Source organism: Chamaea fasciata, unplaced genomic scaffold (assembly GCF_029207755.1).
Source record: "Chamaea fasciata isolate MVZ Bird 193981 ecotype frontalis unplaced genomic scaffold, bChaFas1.0.hap1 SCAF_9, whole genome shotgun sequence".
In the NCBI taxonomy this organism is placed as follows: domain Eukaryota; kingdom Metazoa; phylum Chordata; class Aves; order Passeriformes; family Sylviidae; genus Chamaea; species Chamaea fasciata.
Window position 1 is genome coordinate 32,127,933 of NW_027094094.1, and position 19,169 is coordinate 32,147,101.

At 49.2% G+C, this 19,169-nt stretch overlaps 1 protein-coding gene across 4 annotated transcripts in view; it reads right to left on the minus strand.

The window, feature by feature from the left end:
• SGMS1 (sphingomyelin synthase 1) overlaps positions 1–19,169 on the minus strand; it is an 87,005-nt gene that overhangs the window by 2,855 nt on the left and 64,981 nt on the right. For all 4 annotated transcript variants that reach the window (XM_066191721.1, XM_066191723.1, XM_066191722.1 and 1 more), the window contains 4 exons: positions 7,930–8,755; positions 4,570–4,687; positions 1,615–1,768; positions 803–969 (listed from right to left, as the gene is read on the minus strand). In XM_066191721.1, the coding sequence (XP_066047818.1) occupies positions 803–969; positions 1,615–1,768; positions 4,570–4,687; positions 7,930–8,546 (1,056 nt within the window). In that variant the 5' untranslated portion in view covers positions 8,547–8,755. The remainder of the gene's footprint in view (positions 1–802; positions 970–1,614; positions 1,769–4,569; positions 4,688–7,929; positions 8,756–19,169) is intronic.

Consider the following 19,169-nt stretch of genomic DNA (forward strand, 5'->3'; position numbering starts at 1 on the left):
TGCTGTGGAGTTAAAAATGTCTCTGAACTCCCTTGTCTGCTATCCATGGGAAAGACTTGTGAATTTTCTCTCAGAGAATCATGGAACACCCAGAGCTGGAAGGGACCCACAGGGATCACTGATCCAACACCTGATCCCAACAATCCCACCCTGGGAATCCCTGGCAGCGCTGTCCAAACCCTCCTGGAGCTCTGGCAGCCTCGGGGCCGTGCCCATTCCCTGGGGAGCCTGGGCAGTGCCCAGCACCCTCTGGGGGAAGAACCTTTCCCTGATCTCCAGCCTGACCCTGCCCTGGCACAACAGGAGAGGTTTCACTTTCCTCAGCATTGTCAGCTCTCTCCGACTGCTCCAGTTCACCAGGAGAACTCACCGCCCCTTGGAAACACTTTCAAAAGCAGGTTCATTTTTAGCAAGGCCCCCTCCTGTACCTCGAGAGACCTATGGCACAAGCCACGGAACACAGGAAAACCCCAGCTGGCCTCAACAACCAAACAAAACAAAACCAAGGCAAAAGAATCTAAATGGTTTGTTGTTGTATCACAAATGTGGCCACCTGGCCCAAATTCAGAAGGACTTCAAAGACTGAGGTTACCCAGGGCAGGAGAGCCCTGCCTGCCTTCGGGAAGACCCACAACATTTTTGTGGTCAAGACACGAGAAGAACCCAATTAATGATGCCTCTTTCCTCCCTGCAAACCCAACAGTTAGGGGGAAGAGTGGGACTCTCCACAGGACGTGGGTGAGCCTGGATATTCCCTCCCACAGGCTACAGCAGAAGCGCCCAAGGAGTGGGAAGAACTCACTTGCTGGTTGGCCATTGTGTGGTACCACCAGAATAGCCTTGTAGTGATGTAGTAAGCCACCACCACGTCCACAGTGTAGTGGTCATGAGCAAGGAGGATGCAGAACATCCCCACCATGCTGAGTGCCCAGCAGAGCCAGTGGTACCACCAGAGTCGCCGTGGGGAATCTGCAAAGGAGCACAAGTAGGGGTTACTTCCAAGTGGAACCTTATCAGGACTACTGCCGTGACTAGCAGAGGTCATGGACGGCAATCCTGGCTGACACAGAGATGCCTGTGCTGAGATTAAGAGCAGGAATGCTGAGATCACAAAATAAGTATCACTCTCTTAAGGTCTAACTTAAAATTGTGCCCGGGGTAATGAGATTCTCGGAAATGAGAAAGGTTACAAAATCTTCGAGAAAGATATCATATACCCTGGCCAGTCAAATTAACCTGCTGGTGTTTAGATGGGATACTGGGAAGGAATTGTTCCCTGGGAGGGTGGGCAGGCCCTGGCACAGGGTGCCCAGAGCAGCTGTGGCTGCCCCTGGATCCCTGGAAGTGCCCAAGGCCAGGTTGGATGGGGCTTGGAGCAGCCTGGGATAGTGGGAGGTGTCCCTGCCCATGGCAGGGGCTGGGATGTGATGAGCTTTAAGGTCCCTTCCAACCCAAACCATTACAATCCCCCTGGTGAAGGATTTTTCCCTAATGTCCAGCTTGAGGCTATTTCACTGTAGGTTATTTTAACTGGAATTGTGTTTGCCAGCGAGCACAAGAGAAACCTCCCAGTCAGGAAGGAATCCCAGAGGAGGGGGGCAGCAGGGCACTCACACTCTTTGATGAACAGGTAGGTGAGGGTTAGGATGACGGTGTGGCCGCTGTACAGGTAGTCCCCACACATGTTGTGGGAGCCCGTGATGGACAAGCCTCCGCCAGCAATCAACTTCATTATCCTTCGCAGGTGAGATTCCCAGTCTCCAAAGAGCTGGTGGAACAGCAAAAACACAAAAGCACAGTGAAATATCACAGCTCAAAGCAACGGTTTTAACCAGCAGTTTGGCCTTTCAGTTCCTCTCCCTTTCTGCTTTGATCCACAAGATCAATCAGCTGATATATAAATCCTCAGTCTTTCCCAAAAGCTTGCAGCACGTTTCTAGCAGGAAAAGGAGACACAAGTGTTTTGATGCTTTGCACCTCTTGTAGCTGGTGCTCAGGTGAGATTTTCCTTCTGTTCAAGAGGCACTGTGGTCTAAAATAAATGAGGTTTAATTTAGTTCATGTGGTTGGTAACAGGCCCTACTGGTGATCATCCAACAGAAACCAGGAGGAACTGCCCAGGCTGAACAGCCAGCTGCCAAAACCAGGATCTGATGAACAGAAGAGAGCATCTCACTCCAAACCCTAAGGCCTTGGAGAAGAAAGATTATTTCTTTCCACTTCCCATTCCAACAGAAACATCTGTGGTGTCAGAGCACAGTGCCAGACTTGTGCTTTGAATCCACAGCAGCCCAAACAGGGATCTCCCTCCACGCTCGGATTTGCTCTGACCCACCCCCAACCACGGCACTGGCTCATGGAGCATTCCTGAAAAAGCTTCAGTTTGCCCGAGGAAAGCCAAATCCGAGCAAACCAAGTCCTTGCTGGAAGGACACCCTGCTCCCTCTCCCAAGTGACCGAGGGCAGATGGCACTGCTCAAGGCTTTTGCTGCTCTCAGCTCTTAGCCAAGGCCAAATATTAAACAAATCCACAAAAAGTGTCTGCCCTGGGACATCCAGGATGCGTGGGGAACCTCTGGGACCCATCAGGAAGCAGGGACTAACGGACCAATGCACACGTGTGCTGCATCCTCACCTCATTTTATGGTGTTTGAAAATCCATGGAAACCACTGAACTGTCAGAAGGAAACAGATCCCCCAGGCTGGCCATTATTGCTTTTATTTTAAAGCTTGGCCTTGCTTTAACAAGTGGAAATTAGTAATTTCTGACAGACTTGAGCATGTTCTTTGCAGGAATTAAACATTTCCTGCTAACAGTTGCTCGCAAGCACTAAACTGCTCCCCAAAGCCCACTTTTCCCAATCACACAGAACTCAATAAGGTGTTGAGAGGTTATTCTTTTCCCACCAGCACATTTAGAGCTTTCAAGAAAACCCAGCTTTATCCTTAATCTTAGCAGGGCCCTCACCTTGTCTCTACTTGAGTAATGAGAAGGATTTGCCAATGCCGTAAATTCCCCAAACAGGCAGATTTATTCACTTCACCCCATAAATACCTGTGTTTCTCTCTTTTTTCATTTCCTAGCAGCAGGCTGCTCAAACACAGTGCTGATTCCTCTCCCACTCACTTCTCTTTCCAAAATCCCTCCAAAAGCCACCAAGGTTCTGCCTTGGCAAACACTGGCTGGACTTCCCCAAGGAACCAAAGCATTTTGGCTTTGTTTGGACGTGCCAATCCTCACCAAAACAACAACAGCACATGGATCAAGTCCAATCACGATTTTACTATCTGCACCTCAGTGATTTTACAACCTGCCACCTGATTTATGGCTGTGCTTCTGCCCTTTCTCCTGCTTCAGCTGCGTCATAGCACAACCAGCCCCAGGAATTCCAGTGAGGACCAGGATTCCAGCAGTGCCGGGGTGACCAGAGACAGATGCAACACCACCAGCCCTGTCCTTTCTCCACCCTGAGCACATGAATTACCCTTCCAGGCTGACCACAAGGGTCAAGCACCTCTGTCCCAGTAGCCTGGTTTCAGCCACAGCTTTCACAAGCCTAATTTACCCCTTGGAGTCAGTGCTGGACTGGGGAGGAGGTGAGAAGTCCTTGTGCTAAGAGAATTGCAAAAATATTGCAGAAGACAGCCTTAGGGAAGTCACTCCGGGCCATTTTCAACCACGAATCGTATTTGGATTTGACACACTGAGGTGTGTATTTATTTTGAAATCAGTGACTCACACATGGCAAAGGTTGCACACCTTCAACAGCTTCATTGGAAACAGAAACGTGCTGATCATGCAAATTAGTTGAAAATGTCACAGAATTTGGGTAGCTCAGTGCTTTGAAAAGGGTGGGAACTCCTACACTGCCCCACAGCAGCTGTCAACACCTCCACTGACAGGGCAGCCAGCAACCTGCCGAAAGCTGTCCCTGTCACACCAAACCAACGTTCTCAAATTCAAGTTATAGAATGGTTTGGTTTTAAAGTTCATCCTATTCCACCCCTGCCATGGGCAGGGACACCTTCCATTATCCCAGGCTGCTCCAAGCCCTATCCAGCCTGGCCCTGGACACTTCCAGGGATCCAGGGGCAGCCACAGCTGCTCTGGGCACCCTGTGCCAGGGCCTGCCCACCCTCCCAGGGAACAATTCCTTCCCAATCTCCCATCCATCCCTGCCCTCTGGCAGTGGGAAGCCATTCCCTGTGTCCTGGCACTCCAGTTCCTGATGCAGGGTCCCTCTCCAGCTTCCCTGTATCCCTTCAGGCCCTGGAAGGAGCTGTGAGGTCTCCACACAACCTTCTCCAGGCAGAGCAGTCCCAGCCTGGCTCCACAGGGGAGCTGCTCCAGACCCCTCAGCATCTTCATGGCCCCCTCTGGACCTGCTCCAACATCTCCACGCCCTCCTTATGTAGGGGGCACCAGAGCTGTGCACAGAATTCTGGGGGAGCTCTCATGAGAGTAGGACAGAGGGGCAGAACCCCCTCCCTTAGAAACACTTCTTGAGAAAGCAGTTTTGGGACGAGCAGGACAAGGGGGAAATGGCAGGGCAGCCAGAAGGAGTTTACCTTTGGAGAACACTTGAAATGCATTCCAGGTACTGGGAGTGTAGTCACATACATGGTAATACACCGGTACAGGTAGAGTGTGCCAACTATACAGAAAAATCTTCTGCTAATTATAGACCTGGCACGGAGGAAAAAAAAAAAATAGGCAGAAATAAGGAGGTCATTCAAGGCAAACAAAATCCACGAAGGTAAATAAAACAAACCACCAGCTGTTTTCTCCAGATGCTTTAGAAACTCGTGACACTATTGGCTTACACCTGGGAATGCTGAACCACCCCACAAATATGACCACGCCTTTCAGGCCAGGAACGACTCAACTCACACTGCCCTTGAAGGTGGTTACAGGAAATCTAAGGATTAGGACATAAAAAAGCCTGTGCAGATTTGGTGCTGAGGACATTTCAGGCGATTTCCTGCCCCACACCCCTCCATTAGCTGTGTCCGTCACCGATTCCCTATTCGAGGCAGGGGATAAAGTTACAGTATTTGCATTCTAAGATGAAAAGGAGTGAGTTTATTTCAGCTGACACACAATTTAGTGATTACAAAGGGTCTCCTGTATAACTCAGAGGAGTGAGAGAACACATCTTTCCTGAGCAGCATTATAAAGGAAGCAGTTCACATCAGCAAGGAAAGCTCCCGAATGAAAATGCAGGACAGGGTGTTTGCAGGGAAGCCACTGAGCAGCCACAGCTGCAGAGATATTTATTAGTGAGGGCTGATGTTCACAGGGAGGGCGGATGCAGACCTGGGGTACCATGAGGTGCTTCTGCAAAAGCAGCAGGAGCACCCGGGGTAAAGGATGGGCTCGGGAGGGATAGCCAGCCCCCAGAACTGCCCCACTGGGGTAACACCTGAAAACACCTCAGAGAAAGACAATTAAATCCCTCCTGGCACATCCACCAGGACAGGAGCAACATCTGGAGAGATCCTAAGGAGAGATCACTGCCGGGGTTACAGAAATCAGGGTGAATCCAGTTACAGCAATCACGCCTTGTGTGCCACTGGCTACAGACCCAGTGGGTTTTGGTTCATTTTAAATTGCTACTCTTTGCACTTATGGCCATTTCAAGCTGCAGGTTCTGGCATTCACAGAATCCAAGAACAGTCTGGACTGGGAGGGACCTTAAAGTCCATCCAGTGCCACCCCTGCCATGGACAGGGCCACCTTCCACTGTCCCAGGCTGCTCCAAGCCCCAAAGTCCAGCCTGGCCTTGGACACTTCCAGGGATCCAGGGGCAGCCACAGCTGCTCTGGGCACCCTGTGCCAGGACCTGCCCACCCTGCCAGGGAACAATTCCTGCCCAATGTCCCATCCATCCCTGCCCTCTGGCAGTGGGAAGCCATTCCCTGTGTCCTGGCACTCCAGGCCCCTCTAAAGAGTCTCTCTCCTTTCTTGGAGGTTCCCTTCAGGCACTGGAATTCAGTTGTTGCTGTTTTGCTCACTTTTAAAACAATAATATTCCTGTCAAGCTGAGCTCTTTCGAAACTCAAAATTAGCCATTAAATTTTTCAGTGCTTTTGGCACAGTTAATAAGCTGGAGCGCTCGACTCTCAGAGGAGTATGAGTTTGCATTGCCATATCAGTAACACCTTGAGTGCCTTTGATTTATCAGGAAAAATTCAACTCTTGCAGGATAAGCACACTTTGCACTGGAGTAGTCACTGCTGTAACACAGTATTCCAGACTTTTTTTTCTTCCCTCTTCTGGTGTAAACATGGGCAAAACTGTGAGTTAAGAATGACAATTATTAATCTTGCTCCACGAACTGAAATTTAAGTGTGGAGGGCACCATTCCAGCAGGGCACGGGTTCTTCTCTGCAGAGTTTTTCCTCTAACATCTCACCCTTGTGGCTTTTAGAACTAGACAAGAACCTGCTTTTTTCTTTGTAACATAAAGGCAAACAGGGGGTTGGGGATTAAAGGCTGAGCAGCCCCATATTCGGAGAGACCAAAGAAGTGGCAGCATTTTGCTGGGCACTGAATGTCTTTTAATTAAGACTACGGCTTGATTTTGCTGGATTTGGTGTATTTTACCTTAGTTAAGTCTGAGAGAGCTCTGCACTGTAATATAAAGAAAAAATACACGTAAAAAGCCTCCAATTTCATTTTCTCCAGAGGACTTGTGTGAGTCTTTCTGCAGCACTGAGTCACCACCCCTTTGGTGTGCACCATCCAACAAGACCACAAGAACAACGTCCTCCAGATAAAGCCACCTGGCTGGGCTCCTGTTCCAGCCAGCACCTCTCCTGCTCTTCCCTTTCTCTGCTCTTCTCTTTCTGCTGCTCAGCCACAGCTTGGGTCTCTGGGACCTTGATCCCTCTGCTCATGGATAGAAAAGAGGGATTTTGGTCTTCAAAACATTCCATGATCAGTGCACACACTGATCAAGCTCTGGGACTCTCTGGCATCTTCCCCTAACACCAGAGAAGGCCTTTCCAAAGGGGACTTCCCATGGCAGGGGGTTGGAATGGGATGATCTTTAGGGTTCCTTCCAGCCCCAAATATTCTGTGATTCTGTAACATAAATAAAAACAAACACCCCAAAGCAAATGGGGACACGGCAGGGAGGGACCTTCACATCTGCCAGTGACATCAACGTAGGTATGTTACCATCAACTTAACCCACATCTCACTGCTTCAGAATCTCCAAGGATTCTGCTGTTCTTCACCTACAGGCTCTGCTCAGCTCTACCACAGGGTGTTTGATGCCTTGTATGGCCCCATTAACCTGACACCTCCTTCTCTAGGTCAATCCCACACCACCTCCTCCTAGCTGTTTCCCTTGGGTTTAAAATCATGGAATATCCTGAGCTGGAAGGGACCCACAATGATCACTGATACAGCTCCAGTCCCTGCACAGACACCCCAACAATCCCACCCTGTGTGGAGCTCTGGCAGCCTCGGGGCCGTGCCCATTCCCTGGGGAGCCTGGGCAGTGCCCAGCACCCTCTGGGGAAAGAACCTTTCTCTGATCTCCAACCTACACCCTCCTGGCACAGCTCCAGCTGTTCCCTTGGATCCTGGTTCACAGCTGCCCTCACAAGAGCATGAGCTGTTCTCCCTCTGAACAAAGAGTGAGTTCAGAACATCATTTCATCCAATCCATGGCTTTTCGCCCATGAAACAGGTTCAAGTTAACCACGCAGGCAAACACGAGCAGGGGTGTTGCTCAGTTTCTTAGGGAACATTTGGAGCTCTGCCTTCTGCACAAGCAGCTCACATGCCGTGCTACCTATTCCAGCTTTGAAAACTGAGATAAGTAGATCACAAGGAGCTTCATTTTGTTTGGGTGCAAACCAGCATCTGCCCTCCAAAAGCTGTCAGAAGCACTCAAGTTTTGGAAAGGTTTTACTTACTTGTATTTTAAGAGCAGCCACTGAACAAACCACAGTCCTACAAGGATCATGCCGTTGATTTCACAAATAGAAAAAGCCCATTGCACTCGATCAAAGCGATCAAAAAATGCATCTGGGAGGGGAGGCTGCACCTCCTTGGGAGGCACTCGTTCATGAACCACCGAGATAGTCACCGTGGTGAAGACGAAACAAGAAAGTGCATAAATAAAAGCCAGGAAAGTCTTGCCCCACTCCATGGGATACTGCGAGCGCTCCGGCTCCGGCATGGGGATCTTGATCATCTCCTTCTTGAAGCCATTGGGCACCCCGTTGAGCTTGAGCGCGGCGCCGAAGCCGTTCTGGCGCGCGGCGTCGCCGGCGCGCACGTGCCCGTTGGTGTGGCCGTTCTTGTGAGCCTCCATGTGGTGAGCCATCTTCAGCCCCTCGATCATGTTCAACAGCCGCTGGCCGCTGTCGGAAGACACCCGGCACAGAGGGGATTTCTTGAAATCCTCCTCCGTCAGGTTGATGAGGTCCCGCCCGGTGAAGCTCTTCAGGGGCTCACAGTACTCCGGCACGGCATTGTCCGTCAGCCAGCTGGTCACCTCCTCGGGTGACCACAGCACCACTTCTTTCATTTTGCCAAGGACGGTGGCACATGGGCTTTAAAGCGGGCAGCAGTCACTGCGGCTCCAGCGCGGCGGGAAGCTCCTCCTTGGCTTCATCTCGTCCCGGGAATGGGTTTGGCCAGAGGAGAGCCCGTCCCTACCCAGCCGGCACCAGCGTGCGGGCACCGCGGCCAGCATAGGAAACGCTCTACTTCATCTTCGTGTGGGCATCCTTCTTCCTGGGGAGGGGGAGAAAAACACAGAACCGGCCATTAGGACAGCATTTAGCCCGCGGTTCATGGCCAAAGCCAAAATTCCTGCACAAAAGCAGCTGTGCTCGGGATGGACAACGGACTCTGGAGGGAAAAGTGCAGCAGATTTGAGCTCCAGCCTCGTATGCACAGCACTGTCCTTCCCGAGCTCGCTGCTGATTTCTTAAAAGATTTAACACCACTCTGCAGCTGTGGGAAGCCTCCTTTCTGCTCTATATCTGTTACATTTTCCATTTCAATGCTCTAGTCCATAAGCAGCACCTAAACTCCTCTTACAATCATACTCATGGATTTAAGGAGCTACAGAGCAAAGGCTTGGTGTTATTTGTGGCAGAAACCCTTCCTACCCCTTACAGACTGGTACCTCAATGCAATGGATGACACCAATGATTGAACACGAAACCTGTTTTTTATTCTGCAAGGCAAAAATCATAAAATCACAAAATCCCATCCTGGTTTGGGTTGGAAGGGACCTTAAAGCTCAACCCATTCCACCCCCTACCATGGGCAGGGATACCCTCCACTAGACCAGCTGGCTCCAAGCCACATCCAACCTACCCTAGAACTCCTCCAGGTGCCACATATGGTCATCAACACTAAAAAATTCATGTAGATAAGCAAGGATCTACTCTCTGGGCCAAAAGAGCAGCAGGATAGGAAAATCAATAACCAAGCAGATCAGCCTGAAAATAAACCAAAGTGTTTAGCTTTGCAGGTATTTAGCAGCTCTGTGAGGTAAATTTGACTGTTTCCAGGGTATACTGCTCCAATTCAAAGAAATGTTTTGCACCAGCTAAAAAAAAAAGGAACCAGAAGAATTTTTTTTTTTTTTTTTAAAGAGGAACTAGGTAAGAAACTTCTATACTCAATAAATAGCAGAAATAGCTTAGAAAAGTTGATTGCTTCCGGTACAAAAGTTACAAGAACACAGAAGTTACTTGCTTGGAATCTCTTCCTGAATTTTTGAGATATGAGCAGCAAACAAGGCAGCGATGACCACTACCAGCAAATCCTCAGGTCTGAGCTGTTTCTTCAAGCAACCAACGAAAATTGCTCCTCCCCAGAGCAAGGAGAGGAAAGCAGTGGAAGCCCCACCATCCCACAAACGGCGTGCTCTGCTGCAGCATCGTAAAGGTGAAGTGAGAAGGTAACAGCACCGGGGAAAAAACCACTTCATATTTTCAAAAGTCAAATCAAGCCTTTATCAGCTGTAAGAATATTTTTAGCCTCTTACAGGCTCCCAAGTGTTTGTGTTTCATCAAAGGGAGCAAAGCTGTGACTGAGGAAAACCAAAATAATTTACCCCACTGGCACGATTTGGCTCAGAACAGATAGAGAGCTTTACTCCTACGCAAACACGACCACACTGCTCGTCAATTCGTTTTCTGACCTGTTACCTCTAAGCTCAGCAAGAAACACGAGGTGCAGTTTTTAATCTGCTTTTCTATGGAATGAACTGTGATGGCAGAGAAAAGAAAAAGCGTTGGCTGGAAGGACTGGCAGTACTTTGGACAGGCCACCTCTCACTGACTGGCCACACCAGGAATGTGCACATATTTAAATCCACGGAGCAAGCGGGGATGAGGATGACTCTTCCACTTTGCGTATATCTGTGTTGTTTTAAAGGAGAAGTGAGGATACAGCTCTGTTTGCTTCCTTTCCTTTCAATACTGAGGAAGGCTTTCAAGCCACAGATTGCTTCATTATTCAAGTTATGTTTAGCAAATCAGTATTTAGTTACAGAGCTCTGAACATGGAAAAAGGGTGGCCTGAATTATGCATGGTAACCCACATTAGAAGCTTCTACAAGGCCGGGACTGAGCAGCGGCTCAGCTCCACCCGCCCGTCTCCATGTGCTTCTTTCAAATCCCGACTCCGGCAGCACGGATTCCCAACAGACTTCTTGCTGCTTCCCAGGATGGTGCCTCACAGTGTTGATAAGGCCAAAGTTATTTATTTTTAAAGCTGTTCCCCCACCCGAGCTCCGGGCCTGCAGCAGGACCCAGCTCCCTGTGCTGTGTCACAGCCACAGCACTGCCTCTCCCGGTCTTGTCTTACAATCCAGCCTGGCTTTGGGGCTCCACGAGCTCTCTGTGGGCACCACAACGTGGGGCAATATTAATTAAACCTCTTCAGTTTTCAATGCTGGAGTACTTGAATCCCAGCTCCCCAAAACCCTGAACCTGACAGAGCAGCTTCCTGTCCACCACAACGACATTTTTAACGATTCGGAATCCCAAAGACACAGTCCAGGAGCCTGCAGCCAACCTTCAAACTCCATCTCCACCGCCAGGGAAGGTCTGGATTGGATACTGGGAAAAATTTCTTCAAGGAAAAGGTTGTGCAGCCCTGGAATCGGCTGCCCAGGGCAGTGGCAGAGTCACCATCCCTGCCTGGAGGGATTTAAAACATTTGTAGATGTGGCACTCGGGGACATGGGTTAGTGGTGGCCTTGGGAGTGCTGGGGGGAACGACTGGACTCAATGAGCTTAGAGGGCTTTTCCAACCTAAACCATTCCCTGACTGCATTCCATGCAAAGCTGCCAGCAGGTTCTAAGATGAGCTCCAGATGGAAAAACCTGTTGCCAGCTGCAAATAGCACTCGGACACTGGCACAAGAGTCTCAAAATGCTGGTGTGACCCCAGGATACCTGGCTGGCAGCCTGACAAAAACCAACCAATGTGTGCCTTGCAGTAAAACTGCAGGATTGGGCAATATTGCTGGAAACTACCATCAGTTCCAAAATGTGCAATCCCAGACCGCTGCTCTCACCCCCCCAGTGTAAATCACTATCAGGCACCTTCTGTAAAAGCAGAGTAAATGATACAGGAGGAAAGGTAATCCTGTGCCAAGGACACGGGCCATGGAGATGAGTTGTTTTCACTGAGAGTTAAAATGAGGAAAACCAACTAAAATTTTTAACACCACTTATTATTCAAGCCTGTTTTCACAGCCTGTCTAATGGGGGAGGAATAGGCAAAAAAGCTTCTTTACTCACACCTTCCAGCTTGTCACATTAAAAATTCCTCATTCCCTATGGTGCATCCATGAAAGCTTGATGGGGTGCGGTTTGCAGAAACTACGGGGGATTCACAGCTCTCACTCACCCCCTCCCTTCCACAAAAGGTCTTCTCCTCTCCACACAAGCTTCAGGCAGAAGGTGGGGACCAGTGTCAGCCGCAGCCAGGCCACATGCCCGGTTTCAGTGTGGCCCCATGAGGATGGGGCACACACAAACCTCCCCAACCCTGACACAGGTTCTTTAGCCTGGGTGACTAAAAATTCCCTCCATCCACAGCAGAGCTGCCTCACTAAGGAGCCTGAACCCGACAAGGAATTATAAATAACAAGGTGATTATCATAACAATACCAACTGCACCATGATAATGATGCTGTGGAATACCAGTACCTCAAAATACCCACACAGGAGTGAGCAAGATGAAACAACCTGATCAAGGGCTCCAGGTCTCACCTCCTCATGTTTACAGGATCTTTTTTCCCAGCTCCCAGCAAACACTGAAGTGCTAACTCAAAACAAGGGGGGTAATTCTTACCCCCACTTCCATCTACACCTCGGCCACAGCCACCCCAGAGGGTTAAGCAAGCATTTGGGGTGCACTGTTACAACCCTGCCTATCAAGACCTGTTCTCCTGAGATGCAGCTGGGCACAAGCAGCAAAGGTGGGAGCATCAACCTTTTTGGTTAAAGAACAAGATAATCAGCCATGAAATCATCAGCTGATTACTCCTCCACACTTAGAATCAAGGAATGATCTGGCTTGGGAGGGACCTTAAAGCCCATCCAGTGCCACCCCTGCCAGGGGCAGGGACACCTTCCACTGTCCCAGGCTGCTCCAAGCCCCAAAGTCCAACCTGGCCTTGGACACTTCCAGGGATCCAGGGGCAGCCACAGCTGCTCTGGGCACCCTGTGCCAGGGCCTGCCCACCCTCCCAGGGAACAATTCCTTCCCAATACCACACCCATCCCTGCCCTCTGGCAGTGGGAAGCCATTCCCATGTCCTGTCCCTCCATCCCTTGTCCCCAGTCCCTCTCCAGCTCTCCTGGAGCCCCTTTAGGCCCTGGCAGGGGCTCTGAGCTCTCCCTGGAGCCTTCTCTTGTGCAGGTGAACACCCCCAGCTCTCCCAGCCTGGCTCCAGAGCAGAGGGGCTCCAGCCCTGGGAGCATCTCCATAACCTCCTCTGGACCTGCTCTAACAGTTCCACATCTTTCCTACGCTGAGGACAAGGCCCAGGTCCGGGGTCCCCTTGCAGGGAGAAACTGTTAAGTCTCACAATTAACACTGATGAGACAAAACCACATCCACCCAAACCAGCAATAAAACCACCCCCTATGTTTGTTCATCTCAAAACTCATCCTAAAGCACTTTGAAACCCAACCAAAGCAAACCAAAGCAAAGCCTTCCAAAATCAAACTGTGCCCTGCTCGTGTTTGTGCTTTTACTCACTAAGCTTTGCTGCCAGGGCAACAGTCACTATAGAAATCAGTCAAATAATAAGCTATTTCAGCAACTCGTCACCAGGAGCCAGGAAATCCTTTCAGAGGCAGTGGGTAACATGTTCCACTTGCAACCCTCAGCATCCTTCCCAGACGGCCCAGAAAAGTTGAGAGGATCCGACCCTCGGTGAAAAATGAGAGTCTAAATGAGAGGGGTTCGTAAGCACAGCTGGAAGATACAATAATGGTGTTTTGGCCCCTGGAAAACAAACTCTGAGGTTCACACCTCAGATAACGTGTGCACACAAATAAGCAGGAGAAAGCCAGCTGCTGTAAGGATTGAAGATTGAATGCCTTGTAACCCGGGCCACCAGTGAATTCCGCAACCCCACCGATGAGCAGGAGTTACACCGAGACCGAGTCCCCCGGATAAAAGCTGGGAGCTCTTGTCCTGTGATTACAGAGCACAAAACAAACTGTTCACAGCAGCAGGGCCTGAGTCACTGCTACAGTCACCTCCTCTCCAGGCATTCCATCACGGCCAACAATAAGGCTCTGACACCTCAATAACTGGACATCCTGTACTTGACAAGCGCCTCTGCACACCAATTTGCAAGGAAAGGGAGCTGCCTGCCACAAATTATGTGCTGGATAGCCCTAACAAGCTCTCAAGCAGTGTTTTCCTCCCTCCAGGACAGACTTGCCTCCAAACCAGCATCACCCCTTCTGCACCGCTAACAAGCAGGAAACTGCTGGCAGCGTAAAACCGGCCAGTAAAGCTGGCTTTGTGCAGGAAATGCAAATATATGCAAATATAAAATAGTTGGAAGTGTAACAGTGAGGCACAGGTGGGCTCACAAATTGCACAGAGCTCCAAGACAGGTTTCCAAGGTCAGCCCCAGATGGAAAACGTTGGCCTGTGGACAGGAAGTCAGAGCAAGTGGAGCTACTACTACAAAAAGAGGGGCTGGGATGAAAATGCAAAGCAACACCCACATCCCCTGAACAGCTACTTGAGAGGGAGAAAAATCCCTGCCTGAATACTACATAAATCCCTAAGCAGCCTGGTTTTTTCTAAATTACTTGATACCAAGAAGAAAAAGAAACCCTCACTATATATTTTCTATGCTAATTGAATTTTTTTTTTTAAAAAAAAAAAAAAAAAAAAAAAAAAAAAAAAAAAAACAGAAATGAAAATCCACTCACGGGTGTAATAGTTCAGAACACAAGCCCAGAGGTGAGCAAGGAGGATTTAAAACCCAAAGTACCTGTAGCACATTTGGATAACCAAACAGGTCCCACCTCCAGATGGGAACACCACCAGGGAGTATTTCCTTCCACGAGACTCCACCAGAGCTTGGAGCACCCAGTGGAAGGTGTCCCTGCCCATGACAGAAGCTGAAACTGGATGGTCTTTAAAGCCCCCTCCAACCCAAACAAACCCCAAATTCTGTGATTTGTAGCCCTACACCTCAGCTTTCTTCCCGTCCCATCCTCCTGGTGCTTGGCAGTAGTTATGAAAACCAGCAGACACTCAGGAGGAGGCCTCACCTGACCAGCAGTCTCACCCCAGGAGCAGCTGCTGAGCTGGGCTCTTATTTTCCCAGGATAGAAATCCTGCTTCCAATGATCTGGATCTGATGGGATGGAAGGGATGGAGCGGGGAGGAGGGCAGGGCACGTTCAAGTTGCAATTATTTCAGGCTTGGAAGTCATCTCAAGTCAGGGAGGCAGAGCCAGGTACCAGGCTCAGAGCCTCTCTGCCGATTCCAGGGGTAACCCAAGCACCCATCCCATCCTGTACTCCATTCCACACTCCTAATGTCTCAACCCTAAAAATAAACCCAACATCTGCAATAGAAGTGGGACCAACACTGGCTTATTTTTGAACGGCTGCAATAGGAAATCCACGCTTCCCCATCCCAAATGCAAAGGGAGGTGTGAAAACACTAACAGAACATCAGAAATCTTTAAAAATTAGTTTAGACTGGCTATTAGGAAGAAGTTGTTCCCTGGGAGGGTGGGCAGGCCCTGGCACAAGCCGCCCAGAGAAGCTGTGGCTGCTCCTGGATCCCTGGAAGTCCAAAGCCAGGCTGGACTGGGAGCACCTGTAGAAGGTCCCTGCCCACGGCAGGAGGTGGGACAAGATGAGCTTTAAAATCCTTCCAATCCAAACCATTCTGTGATTCTATGAATAATCTGCTTAGACACCAGGATCTTTAATGCTTCAGCAGCTTCCTACAGCAGAACCAACCCAGCCAGCACCCCTCAAACCCACCCACGCCCCTCGGGCACCACGCTGTGCTCAAACCTTGCCCCCTGTGGGATTTGCACAGGAGCAGCCCTGAGTGTCTGTGGGCTCTGTGCTCAGGCAGCAGCAGGCTGTGGCTGCTGTCCCCAGCACAGCTGAACACACATCCCTTTGATGCCTCAGGATCTGGGTCAGCCAGAGATAGGGCAGGGCTGGAAATAGAGCCCCGTGTCCTGGTGTAACCCCGCAGACAATCCGGCACTGAAGAGCGCGGAGCGATGCTCGCCGTCCTTCTGAGACCACCCAAAAATCCCCAGACTGATACAGCAGCAACAAAACACCTTCAAAGGAAAAACAGATGAAGCACTGAAAAGGCAGAAAAAGTGTGAGGTTTTTTTTCCCTACAAGGCAGGGCAGAGGGATGGAAGCAGGAAAATAAGGAGAGACTAAACGTTTGTGACGTGCTCCATATTTTAACTCAGTTAGTGCAGGTGTTTGGGGGTTTTTATGAGGTTTTTTTTACCTCCAGTGACTACCTAAAAGTCATTTGTTATTAGAAAGTCAGATTTGTTGGAAACCTCTGGGAATCTAAGTGGCAGCATGAATTTAAAACTTAAAAAATCATGGGAACAGAAAGGGAAGCTGTGCCCAAGGAAACTGAGAGCAGTCTTGTGACTGATAGTAATGTGGCTCTGAAATGTAGACTCCGGCATAGTTTGCCAAACCAGCCATGCAGATTAGGAAAAGGAAACCTGGCACAAATCACAGAGAAAACAGATCCTCACTGAAGACTTAAATCAGCTACTTTACATATTTTTTTAATATAAGGGTTTGTTACTGGCCACGTATGAGACAGTAGCCAGACCACAATAGTCGCTCCCTCCCAAATTCCTTTGCCAGGGTTGTAACTAAAGCAAAAGAAAACTAAGTTTACATGCTAGGATTCCCAGCCTAGAATAATATTTCCATATTTCATTAGCAAGATAAATATTTTATTTCAAACATCCTACTTTTGAAGTCCCAACACATGAGACCCACATCAAAAAGACTCCAAGCCTCCAGAGCTGAAATGTGAATATCTGGAGATCTTCATGCACAGTGCGTTCTCTGCACTTCGGCTGTTACTCTTCATAAACCCACCCAAAAGACACACCATCACCATTATTCATTTTCAGTGCCATTCCTCTTGGAAAACAGAACAATCCCTGGGTTTGCCTTTATTAATTTAGTTTCATGTAACACTGAGTGTTCCTTGGTCTGAAAGACAAAACACCACACATATTCAAGATTACTTCTGGTATAAACAGTCTGAATTTTTGAACACAGAGTCCTGCTCTTTCCAGCAATACCTGCTCAGAGTTGTACCAAAAATCAAATAAGTTTCTTCAAGACATGTATCTGCAGGAAGGAGAAGGCGGCTCTTACTGCATAGTTGGTCAGGAAAAATCAGAAACACAGGAAAGGGAAGGGAAAAAAAAGGAAAAAATCCCAAACCATCTTGGCTGCCAACAGGTTATGGGTGTACTGCCTGCATGGTGGGGATGTGTCTGACTAGAGCCAGATCTCCTGACACTGCAGATCAACTGTCCTGGCATCTTCCTTTTTGTGGTTATGCTACAGCAGGAAAAACCCTCTCAGTTTATTTGCCAAATCCCAGAACCTTTCTTTACCCTCCATCACAGGAAGCCAAATTCCTGTGTTTGCAGTGGAGATCTGCCACTGCTGGCCTTGGCCTGGATGGCAAAAACACACTCCAGCAAATCCAGTGTGGCTGGGGACAGAAATCCTCCCCTTCCCAGTCCAGCCATCCAGCACCTCCTTCTTCAAGAGCCACAAGGAGGGTGCCAAACAATTCGGAGCAGCTCTGGTCCCTGCTCCAAAGGTTCCTGGCTTTTTGCCTTTTAAAAGGCAATTTCATCATTGTTGTTCAGTGTTTTGGGCACTGAATGCGACACTTTGATGATTCAACAGGCTCCAAATTTCAGAATCTGGTCTCCAGAAACCCAGTGCTGCAAAGTAGCGTTATCTGTGTGTCAAGACTATTCCTACTCATTCCATTGACTGGTCCTACTCAGCTGCTCCCAGTCCATGTCAGATGTGACACTGCTCCCATCAGACCAGCAAATCCTGCTCAAATCTTGCTGCTGACAAGTGGGCACCAATCCCGAAGAACAGGAATACACAAACATCCTCCCTGAAACATGAAGCATTCCTTACAATTTTAACTGACAGTTAATGGAAGATGACAAAACAACACTGAAAACACGCTTCCTTCTACAATGACAGCAATGGTGACAGTGTGTACCACCAGGCACACGTCAAACAACTGCCCAGACCACGAGCAGAGTCACTTGGAGTCATTACAGTGTGTTCAAAGGGTGCAAAATACGTTTTACATATTCCTCTCAGCTCAAAGGTTTTGATAAATTAGGTTCACAAAGAAGGAGAAATAAGAGGAGATGAAAAACTTAGATCTCGCCATCTAACTGCTCTGGAAATTATGAGTACTTCAATAACCACCTGAAAGCTTCAGAAGAACGTTCCTCCTGCAGACACATCCAAATGCTTCTAAATTCCTTTTCTTCTGGCACACTTGAGGCACAGGGATGTGCCTGTGTCATGTTGTCCTAACACCTTTATGAACTGTCCATCAGCCACCTGGCTATGGATGATCCCAGGGAATATCTCTGGAACAGTGGCTCTCAGTCATCCTTTCTTCTGCAGGCAGTCACTCACGTACCTGGAACACTGAACAGGAAAGACTGGATGGCTGGGTAACAGATCCACAGGCTGAACTGGTAGGATTTGAATACATCAATTAAATCAGTTCCAAAAGTAACCCGTAATTCCAGTCAAACAAGGGAATCTCAGCTGGAGGTACTGGGTAAGTGCGACCAGCTTGTGTTGCTGCTATGGAAATTAGGTTGCATTTAAAAATAGAATCCCAGAATGGTTTGGGTTGGAAAGGACTTTAAAGCCCATCCAGTGTCACCCCTGCCATGGGCAGGGACACCTTTCCCTATCCCCAGGTGGCTCCAAGCCCATCCAACCTGGCCTTGGACACTTCCAGTGATGGAGCAGCCACAGCTTCTCTGGGAAGCCTGTGCCAGGACCTCCCCACCCTCCCAGGGAAGAACCTTTTCCTGATTTCCAATCTAACCCTACTCTCTGTCACTTTGAAATTAGAACAATATTTCACCTTCCAAACCCCCCCACCTGGGGAACGCTGTCATCCACCACTCACCCACAGCCCATAAAACCATTACAAAGCAACCCAAAACGGAGTGCAAAGTTCAGCCAGTGCTTTGTCTACCCTCCACAGCCAGAAACAACTGAAAACTAAACTAAAAACACTCCAATCAGATGCCTTCTGAATGGGTGGGCATATGATCCCTCTCCTCCTACCACAGAAGGCATGGAGGGGCGTCCAACTCACACTACAGACTGGAAAGATGCCCTCCTGCTGAGCATTGGGCAGGAGGGGTGAACAGCTCGTGCCATTCCCTCGATCCACCCCAGTGATGGAGCATGGCACAAGTGCAGCTCCCTGCGGGGCACCCCGCCACACGCTGCTCCCAGCGAACACAGCCCACTGCTGAGATAATCTCAGCTGGTTTAGGTAACTCAAAAACCACGTCCGCTCTTGGAAAAACAATTAATAAAAGTCAGCATTA